General features: G+C 42.7%; 1 protein-coding gene across 1 annotated transcript; it reads right to left on the minus strand.

Moving 5' to 3' along the window:
• LOC311262861 (uncharacterized protein) lies at positions 1-8,585 on the minus strand (the record flags this gene model as incomplete). Its single annotated transcript, XM_084362612.1, has 12 exons — positions 1-386; positions 1,530-1,565; positions 3,441-3,557; positions 3,646-3,681; positions 3,949-4,008; positions 4,347-4,400; positions 4,959-5,030; positions 5,177-5,294; positions 6,018-6,151; positions 6,245-6,343; positions 6,825-6,945; positions 8,580-8,585. 12 exons carry the CDS (start codon positions 8,583-8,585, stop codon positions 340-342), a joined length of 900 nt encoding a protein of 299 aa, XP_084218738.1. The 3' UTR covers positions 1-339.
• Between the last annotated feature and the right edge of the window lie 2,849 nt (positions 8,586-11,434).

Genomic DNA, 11,434 nt, shown 5'->3' on the forward strand with positions numbered 1-11,434 from the left:
TGTTTTATCATCAGTACAATGACTTTTTATTTCACAGCTGGTGTCAGAGTGGATCCAGAACATGTGACAAAATGTACATTTCCATATTTTAAACCATCTAAAAGACAATAAGTGAGGAAATGTCAGCTTGTTTTCAGTTCACTGTCGAGGACGTTTGCAAACATTATTTTCCTTCGACAGCTTCACGCAGGATGTTGATCTGCTCCGGTCACTTTATTTGGTATTTCAGCTGGATGTCAGACTCCCTCTGGACTGACTGCAGTAGACTCAGATCACCTGTTGTGCAGGTGAGGAGACACCTTTCTGCGATGCTGATCTCAGTCCCGTGTAGACTCAAAGTTATGGGCCCCAACTTTCTCCTTTTGGACCTGGTTCTCCTGGAAAACCTGCGAGGGAATAACAGTCAAATACATCAAACCACACCGACAGTTTACATAGAGTAAGGTGGAAAAACAGCTTATACAAAGAGAAAACTGCATAAAATCATATGAATTTGCAGAATGTGTAACCTTTTAAATGATATATTCATGGATTTTAAATCTCATTGGCTACATGATGCGTCAATTCTCAAGAAGCTGGTGTGTAAGTGGCTCAGGAGAGAGGGGAGAGAACAAGGAGTTGGTCGCCACAGGGCGCAAATGAAGTGTCCGTCGAAAGCCGCGTCCACCGTTGTTAAATGGGACGCTTTAGCCTTCGGAGCATTTCCTGGTTGCGTCATCAGATGTCCCTGCCCCTTACCCTTACATCACGATTTCTGCCGCCCCGGCCCGCGAAAGTGACGATCTACACCACTTGATGTCGCCTCTTTCTTTCTTTCTTTCTTTCTTCCTTCTTTTTCGGGCGCACAAAGGATCTTGGGATATGGGAGGCCGGATAGTAGCGGTGCATCCTCCAAAAAGATGGAAAAGAAGGCCACATTTGTGGGCTGCATTTGAAGGGGCCTTCGAAATGGGACAGCCTTCACGCGGCGTTGTGACATAATTGGTCTTCAAATGCACCCTTCGAAGGATGCAGCCCCTGAATTGAGACACAGCCCCTGGCTTCTTCCTGCCAGTGCCACCACTAAAAATGGCCCTGATGGAGGTAACCTTGTCGCCGATGATTTTTTAATCACTCAACTTTAGTCACTCAACTCGGCTGTAGAACGTTCAAGACTTCCCTCAATCAGAAAAAAACTCCACCTCTCTAAAGCCTTCATGAGAAGGTGTTGATACACTCTGATTGGCTGTGAGAACGACCCAAGCTGCTCTGAATAATTCATCAGGAGCCAGTCTCCTCACCTGAACAACAGGTGATCTGAATCTACTGCAGTCAGTCCAGATCCAGAGAGACTCTGACATTTAGCTCCAATAAAAAGACAACAAGGACCAAATGTTGGGACTTTTTCTGCCTTGAACACACAAAGTTTTTTACGGATCCATTTTACTTTCAGCTGTTGATGTTTTCTGTAACTTGTGCTTTGAACAGTTCATCACGTGGAAGAAACATGATTCTGAATCAAGTTTCCTGTGATTTGAACACAGACTCACCTTGAGCTCCTTTGGCACCAGGAAGTCCGTCTACACCTGCAAGACAACAAAATGAGATCTGATGAAAGACATAAGTGAATTATGACAGTTGGCCTCACTGACTAAAATAAACAAGAAAAGATTTTCTAGTTAATATTAAGTTTATTCCATCAGAAAAACCACAATAAAAGTGGCTTATTATTACTCATATTAAAATGTATTGTTCGGTGGTGACGTCCAGCGACTGTATTAATTATTATAGCAGCTAAGAGGAAGTCAGGTGAAGTATGTAAAGAGGAGGAGTTAAAGGTGGACGGATGGGTCAAACAAACAAAAGACTTCACTCAGGAGACTGTTGTTCATGTCCAGCTGAAACCAAACATCAACTGCAAGTCAATTTAACTTAGTAACTGGCAATAGAGGGTACAGAGTTATCTGTGTCTGTACCTGTATCTGTATCTGTACCTGTACCTGTACCTGTATCTGTGTCTGTACCTGTATCTGTATCTGTACCTGTACCTGTATCTGTGTCTGTACCTGTATCTGTATCTGTACCTGTACCTGTATCTGTGTCTGTACCTGTATCTGTATCTGTACCTGTACCTGTATCTGTGTCTGTACCTGTATCTGTACCTGTATCTGTACCTGTATCTGTGTCTGTATCTGTACCTGTACCTGTATCTGTGTCTGTATCTGTACCTGTATCTGTACCTGTATCTGTGTCTGTATCTGTACCTGTATCTGTATCTGTGTCTGTACCTGTATCTGTATCTGTACCTGTATCTGTACCTGTATCTGTGTCTGTATCTGTACCTGTATGTGTACCTGTACCTGTACCCGTACCTGTATCTGTACCTGTATCTGTGTCTGTATCTGTACCTGTATCTCTACCTGTATCTGTGTCTGCATCTGTACCTGTATGTGTACCTGTATCTGTACCTGTACATGTACCTGTATCTGTATCTGTATCTATATCTGTATCTGTACCTGTATCTGTATCTGTATATGTACCTGTATCTGTATCTGTACCTGTATCTGTACCTGTATCTGTACCTGTATCTGTATCTGTATCTGTATATGTATATGTACCTGTATCTGTATCTGTACCTGTATCTGTATATGTACCTGTATCTGTACCTGTATCTGTATATGTACCTGTATCTGTATATGTACCTGTATCTGTATCTGTACCTGTATCTGTATCTGTATCTGTACCTGTACCTGTACCTGTATCTGTATCTGTATCTGTACCTGTATCTGTATCTGTATCTGTACCTGTACCTGTACCTGTATCTGTATCTGTACCTGTATCTGTATCTGTATCTGTATCTGTATCTATATCTGTACCAGGGCAGGACCAACCGGAAGTTCTGAAATTGGTCTTGATTGATCAGAAGTTTCAATATTTCTTAATGGTCACAAAACCTTTACAGGACAGAATTAGATCAATGTTTCTGATCATAAAAGTCACAGAAATATTTACAGAACAAGTTGTTCTTGAAGGCCTTTGAAAGTTGTGTTGTGTTTTTTTTTGTCAGAAATTTCTGCACATTTAAAAACAAAAAATACAACCTCATGTTGTCATGTTGTGTACTTATTCTAAGCAAAACCACACTGTTTCTCAGAACCTAACCAAAGTGTGACGATGAAGGTCCGGTCGCTGGTACGCCGCAGCGGTCGGGTTGTTTCGGGCGTCTCGCGATTGATCTCTTCAGTCGTTTATGTTTTGAGGATGTGTTGGTCGAACAGGGAGTCCACAGTCATATTTCATATTTTGCTGTTATTTGTGCTGAATGCAGATTTTCTATTTCATCTCATTTTTAAACAACATTTCTCCAAAATATTTGACGGTTCACCCAAAACCAGAATTGTTTCACCAACAGTTAGAAAACATATGTTCACTTGATAGATGTGACACAGTGTGCAGCTGACCTGGTGGACCGGGTGGACCATAACCTCCAGGTTCTCCTTTTAGTCCTTGGGGCCCAGGAATACCACGTAGTCCAGGAAATCCAGGAGGTCCAGTAGGTCCAGGAGGTCCAGGAGGTCCTGGTAGTAGACAAATCAACAGAAATCCATTTAGTATCTGACACAGGAGGACGCATTTATGTTGGGAGCACGTAAGATATTTAGTTACCCTGTAGGCCGGGGGTCCTCACATCTCCTTTGTATCCTGCAGTCAAAACACAGGGACACGAGTCAGAGGTCACACATTAAAGCCTGGCTGCTTCTCTGTCACAGATAATCAGAATTTAATCTCTGAAACAGAAGTAAGATGAAAAAAGTGCCGAAATAAGTGTTGTTTATTTCAGTGTCAGCAGCTCTTCATGGAAGGAGACCAACCACGTCTGTTCAACGGCAAAGAACCTCATTAAAGTAAGAAATTAAAAATGATTTTCAGGATTTCTATGAACTCTTCAGTCGATATCCAGACCCTCACCTCGGTCTCCTGGGTCTCCTTTCTCTCCCTTCTCTCCCTTTGCACCTGGTCCATGATATCCTGCAGTCACACAAACACAATCAGTGATTCAGGCACATTTTTTGCTATATTTCATAAATGCGAGCGGTGCAGATCGTCTCACTCATCAGGTGACACAGCAGCGTGTCAGCAGATTTACTGAAGATGACCAGAAGTTAAAGCAGGAAGAGAAACTGAATTATTTCATAATGGTAATTTATATTTTTCCATTAAGGAACTGAAGAATAACAACAGTATTTGGTATTACAGTGAGTCAGTAAGTGAGTCACACAGTATGACGAACATATCTTCAGGATTTCTCGCCTGAACACCAGCGACGGAACGTAACTTTAAGTAAATATATGATATGCATTGCTCACCTGGGTCTCCTTTCATTCCCACGTCTCCCTTTGGTCCTTGAGGGCCAGCAACACCTGGATAGAAGAATACAGGTATGTGACCACTGATCTGAGTCCAAGTATTCAGATCCATGTGTGAAAACACTCCACTACCAGTAAAAGTCCTACAATCAAAGCCTTATTTGAGTGAAACTTAGTGAGCTCAAGGGTCAGTGTGGGTCGACCTACAGAAAACATCTGCCTCAGACTCTGTAATGTGTCGGCTTCAGTAAAAGTCCAGCTCTGATAGAGATCTCATTCAGGAAATGTCAGTGCTCTGACTAAGTTGCGAGGCTCTGTGAAATAATGGCTGCAGCTCATCCATCAGCTGGTTTTCATCATGCGGCCGTTTGACAAGAGATGACAGGTCATCATCGGCGGACCTGCAGCTGAAAGCTAATGCCTCCTGCTGCACACATGCACCTCTGCTGCATCTGTCCTGATGAGATTAACTTTACACTCAGAACATTTTATTCTGCAGTTGTTTTCACACCGCAGGGTGACAGATTTAACTCAGAAATGTAGCTTGTCGTGCACAAGGAAACCGATGGTTTGGTCTTCTGACTTTATCTTGAGTGATTCAGGTTGACTCACCTTTGGTGCCTTTCACTCCTGGATCACCTTTGGATCCCGACAGTCCATCTTTACACGGAAGTCCAGGAATTCCTGAGGACACACATGCAAAAAAACAATTGCTGCGATTGATGAACTCTGCCCTTTAAAGTCTGTCCAGGTTTTTGGCAGGAAGGTGATAGCAGTGACACGCGTCTATCCATCGCTAACGAACTCTGACAAAACGTAGAAAACGAGACCTGTTTTCCTGATGATGTCTGTCAGTTTGTCCTCCATGTTGTGGGTGCTGGTGTTGAGTCGGATCAGGTCCGATATCATTTGGTCCAGCTGACCCTCCTCTCCACACAGGCTCTTTACCTGTTGTTATGGCAACCAACGGAAACATGATGTGATGTTAGAGCAGTGCTGTAAAACATGGCTGCTCTGATATTACAGGAGGAACTTCACTGCAGGACTTTAGTTACATTTCAGGAGTCATGTGTCGTTGAAGCACACGTCAGCAGTAGTAATGTAACGTTAGCTGGCTGGTTTGCTGCAGAGACATCAGCAAACCAGTCGTGGCTGTTTTATGCTTGTAATGAAGAAAAGGACCAGAATACATTGAAACAGCTGAGAGTTACTGTGACCGTCAGTCAGTCTGTTATCAGTATTTCAACATCGTATAAGAGGCGTAACCTTTTCTAGCAGCCTGTAGTATATTGAGTCACCTGTTGTATAAAATTTGCTAAGTGAATAAACCTGACTTGACCTGACTTGTGGTTCTTGAAGCTCTGGGGCAACTCGAGCAGGAGATTTCAAAATCAGATCTGTCTTCACTTTTCCAGCTTTCAACAAAGATGAGCTCTCTTGTAAACCACGGCTTGCGTCAGATTTTCTAACGTTATTTCTTGCACGTGTCTCTCAATTCCAACTGACATCCTCTTCATGCTCCACCTTCAGGTCATTGTTGAAGGAAACGGTTTGAGCTGTTAAGTTTAGTCTCCGGTTTTGTTTCTCAAAGAACTGTCAACTTTAAAATGTCCTGTTGAATGAAAACATACAGATGTTCAGTGAAATCTTAAATACAAACATCAGGAGGACCTGGTTCTGCAGCAGCCACAGGTGGTTCGCCAGGGTCTTGGTTGTTTGACTGTTGTTGTGGAGGAGAGTCTGGAGGACTTCATCACCCAGACAAATGTCATCACATGTCGGCTTCTGCGACTCCAACGTGACGACTGGGACAGAAAGAAAAAGTGTTTTACTCACGTCCAACAGGATACATGGTGAGAAATAATCTGGATTCTCTTCAGTAAAATAAATATGTTTACCTTTAGAGATGAGAAATATAATGAGGATGGTGAGCAGGACGAGGTAAGCAACCAGAACATAACAACACCACGGTCTTCTGGGCCTCTCCAGCTTCAGATCTGAAACAGTTAAAGCAGCACAATGTGATCAGTCTTCTGCAGCACGCACATCATGAGGAAAAGTCATTTCTGGAGACCGGTTCCTCCAGCTGATACAAACGCTTTTACACATTTACAAAGCTGCGAGCGAAAATGTCAGCTGTCAATCATGATGAGAGTAGCTGGGAGGAAATGGAGACGGGTTTCTTTTTGTTGGCAGAAAAGTCAAGAAAGTGACACCAGAGCAAACTGGCTGTGACTGAGAGGTGAACTACTGTCCTCTCCGAGGGTTCGGAGGTGGGCGAGAGGCAGCAGGGTGAGAGGAGGATGAGCTGAGCATTGAAGCGGTCAGTGATGAGGTGCAGATGTTTGTATTAGTTCATCAGTTGAACAGTAGAATCAACACTAGTAGCAGCAGTAGTGGAAATATTACTCTCATTATCACCAGCATCGTTCTTGCTACCCATCCCGAAGGGAAGCAGCTCGTCCGTCTCACTCTCACCGTCAGTCTGGAAGATGTTGAGATCACTCCTGCCGCACGACATGTTGCTTTGGGAGGATTGTTGATTGTCTGCTGAAGTCTCCATCCAGTCCAGAGTCACCTCCGCACCCTGCTGCAGGACCTCTTATACCACACAGCTGGGAAAACATGATTCACTCAGATTGCGTCACGATATTCTCACGGTACGCACTGAAGCAGCAGAGGGAACAACCACTGGTTTGATCAGATGAGGTTGTTGTTGCCAGCCGCAACATGCCCGCACAGAGCAGCCCGTTAGAAGAATGAAGAAGTCAGAGCTCTAACCACAGATTCAAGGAGGCCTTGCACAACAGACATTTACAAGTTGAGTACTGTCAAATAAAATATCAGGTTGAATGAATGAAATTATTATGTCAGTATTTTACGTTGTTGCTTCATCATCAAGTCCACCAGATCAACCTGTGCTGAGGTACTTTACAGTGTACAGTAAGAGAGAAGTGGGTGAGGTTGTGTCGCTCACAAACACTGTAGGTTATTTAAAGCAAGATGAGGAGGGTGAGCAGTTCCCCTTCTGAGCTAAATGCATCTCTCTCTACTCTGAACAACCGGCCATCCCTCTTCTATATCTCCTGTAGCAGAGAGTGAAAAGTGGCAAACATACACAGGAGGTGATTTGAGGCAGGATGATGGGGGATGCAGTCTGTCTTGATAGCAACGTGCATCCCCCTTTATAACCCGCCATCCCCCCTTTCCAAAGTGATTGTTACAGTTTGGCAAAAAGGCGAAGACCCAAATGCAGAAAACTCGGGAGGCATTCAGGAGCAGGCTTTATTTAACGATGGCTCGCTGAAATCCAAAAAAAAAGAAAAATCATATAATCCCAAAAACTTAGAAGAGCAAAAACACCCCAAACACAAAGTAGCAACACGAACGCTGAAACAAAGTATCAACCGAGAGGGGCAAACTACAACTCAGGAAAAACAAGAGGAATAAAGCAGGAACAACACACACTAACGAGGGGGTGAGGTCCAGGTGAGGTGAGGCAGGGAAAGGACAGGTGAGGGAAGGGAACGGAAAACACTGAAGGAGGGAAGAACTGAAAAGCAACACGAGGGCACAATTTCACAATAAAACAAGAAATAAGAGAACAACAAAAAACAGGATCATGACCTCGTCAGTCACATACACAGTGGGTGATTTGAGGGTGGATGATGGTTGGATGCCCCTAATAACCGGCTCTCCCCCCCTCTCCAAAGTTGAGACCGAGTCAGTCACATTCAGAGTTGATGACGGGAGATCGTTAGTAAAATGCATCCCCCTTAACGACCTGTCTTTCACGTCCCATCTCCTAGTAGCAGAGAGGTACAAGTTGAGTCATTCACATACACAGGAAGTTATTTGAGGCGGGATGAGGATGCAGAGGGACCCTCTTCTACATCTAGTTGCAGAGAGAGAGCAAAGTTGATGACAGTGCTCGGGATGGGTGAGGTACGTTATCAGTGGACTGACACTGTGACACAAACTGAATCACTTCCAAAATGAGCCATCAGACCATTTCATGTGAGGTGTGTTGATTTATCAATGAATTAAATATGGCACAGAACTGGTATTACTACACTGGAGAACCAGTTCACAACCACATCACAGTAGAAAACAATAATATTTACTGGCAATCACAAATCTTACAATTGCCTCCTCAATAATGAAACTTAATAGTATTTCTTCAATTAAAGGAATAGTTCACTCTGGAACGATATTCAGTCATTATCGACTCACCCTCATGCTGATGTGTAGTTTGCTGCAGTAGTACAGGTGTTTCTCTCTTTGACCACTAGGTGTCGCTCTGGTATCAGTTTATCTCTGCAGCATTGGGCCGTTACACACACACACACACACACACACACACACAGGAAACACTGTGATAATAAAGGTGATTTAAAATGTACAGAGGGTTTCTCTCTGTCTCTCTTCCTCCTGCAGACACAATTAAACTCTTTCTTTCTTCTACTTCTTTCTACTTTTCTAATTTTATCATTCTGAATCAACGTTGTGAAATATTCCTGAAACATTCAGCTTTTATCAGTTTTTTTCTCTTCTGTTCACATTTTCATTTCTTTTCAGTCGTTTTTGCATTAAAGCTGCAACAGACTAAACCACAAAGAGCAGATTTCACCAGCTGTCAAGAAACCTACAGACAGTTTGTCTCTACTTCTACTGTCAGTTGACACGACAGACACTGATCAGAGGTCAGTTTTAGATCCACAGTTCACAGCTGATGTTTGTTAATCTTCAGACTTTATAAAGTTGTCTGCTCATTTCATCAACGCTTCTCTCTCCTGTTTGCTCACAGAGGCTTCAGACTCTCCAGCCTGTTTCACTGAGTCGCTGTGAAGCTGCACAGGGTCAACTTTTACATTTCAGCCTCATCAGGACACAGCGGCTCGTTTTTAGATGCGTTTAATCATTTGGCATTTGAAAAAATTCTCCTTGTGATGGAAGAACTGCGACCAACTGAGTGTTACTATTATTATTATTATTATTATTATTATTATTATTATCATTATCATCATCATTGATCATATAAAGATTCGTCTTGATTTATCCAGAGCTCGTTTAATTCGTTTCTTTCAGTCACAGCTGAAACATTTACAGTTTTTAAAATAATGAAATGATTGTTTTAAAAATGTGGATTTAAAACGTGTAAAATCTGAATTTCTGTTTTAGATTTTTTTCTCGCTTAAAATCAAATCCCATAATGCACCTGTCCTCACAAATAAACGTCTACTAGGTTTGAGATGAAACCAAACACGAACGAGAAACGTGAACAGGCTCGTCTTCATGTAATTATTGATATTTTTATTGACATCATGTTTAAATGTATTGTTGTGTTTTGCAGCTTCTTCTTCTCTTCCTGCAGTCTCACAGTTATTTCTCTCCTCAGTGTGAACGAGAGGCTGAAGATCAGAATCAGGAGTGGGCTGTGAATCCTTCATGAGAGGAGCTGAGATGAACCAATGTTCATCCAGAAACAGCCTCTTATCAGTGTGTGTGTGTGTGTGTGTGTGTGTGTGTGTGTGTGTGTGTGACTCTACGTAGGAAAACGTTATTAGAGGTGAAACCAGCTGACGGTTTCCTGCTGAATGTTCATATTATCTGTATGATTGTTGTTATTACTGTATGTTGACAAACATCAGAGTGATTTACGACAAATTAATTGTGGAATATAATAAATGATTGAATCCTGCTCTCTGTGGACGGACACGTGTACGTGCGTAAAATGCGCGTAAATCATCCAAAACACATTTACACACATTTATCCAGCAGTTCTTTCTTCTTTCCTGTTTTCTTTATACCTTTTTATTGGTGTTTTAATATACTGCATTCACTCTACAGTACTGTCCTGTACCATTTACCATTTATCATTCTATATTCTTCACATTTCACTTCACAGGTCTTGTTGTCTTTCTCCCTCACTTTGTCTGTTTCTGTGTCCGGAGTCACATCCCTTGTTCGTGAACACAAACTTGGCCAATAAAGCTGATTCTGATTCTGCCTCTTTATAGTTATTTATATTTATATTTCTCACGTGTACGGTCGCACAAAAGAAAAGCACCACAAACAATAATGGATTTGTTGGGATTATTAAAGGAGAACAAGAGATGTGCAGTATTTAGACGCTTCTGAAGGCCAGGACGCCTAAACAATATAATTCCCTGCAGGATTCAGACAACAGTCCGCTGTGGGAGTCTTCAGGAAGAAAACAATGCGTATAAAATAAACAAAAACAAATAAAAATCCTGCTAAAACATCTGTAAAATAAATCAAAGATTTTGCAGGAATATTACAGTGAGACTGAAGCTCATTTTTGCCGGATTTGATCTTGAATTTCTCCCCACGTGTTGTCCGTTCTTGGAGTCAGAGGCCTCACATTAAATAAAACAAAAGCTTTAATAAGAATCGGAGCAATTAAGTTGTTCCTCTCTGTGTATTTCAGCCTGTTCTGCCTTGAAGACGCGCCTCAGCCTGTCTGTCTCTTCTGCTGCGTTTATTATTCCGCTGTGCGTAGCGTGATGAAGTGTTCGGCGCGCTGACGCTGACAGAAGCTTTGAGCCGCTTTTCTCTCCGCAGCCAGGTGATGAACGTCCGGCTGATCAGGCGGAATATGGAGTAATTAAAACCTATAAATTATCCGCGGGCAGCTCCTCGTGTTCTCCCTCACCGAGAGATAAGAGCGCGCGGCCTGGACGAGAATACCGGCTGACAAAAGGAGGAGGGGGAGGAGGAGGAGGAGGAGGAGGGGGTGCATGAAGATGTGATGTAGGAGGTGTAGAGTTTAGTTTGGATAAAATGTAAGAATAGTGTCTCCATCATCAAATACGCACAGAGTCACACATAAAAGCAGAATTGTGTGAGACATTTGGGGTTCAGTTGATGGAAAATTGGCCAATTCTGCGCGTAAATGTTGTTGTTTTACGCACACGGTCCACCTCAGAGTGAACGACCTGCAGAGGAGCCGCTGAATTCATCCAGCAAACTGCCGAGAGGACTGTGTGTGTGTGTGTGTGTGTGTGTGTGTGTGAGTCTCTCTCAGCTGTATAAGATGTAACAGATACACCGTCTCGGAGCAGTGA

The sequence above is a fragment of the Pagrus pagrus genome, assembly GCF_965226575.1.
Source record: "Pagrus pagrus genome assembly, chromosome: 9".
In the NCBI taxonomy this organism is placed as follows: Eukaryota; Metazoa; Chordata; class Actinopteri; order Spariformes; family Sparidae; genus Pagrus; species Pagrus pagrus.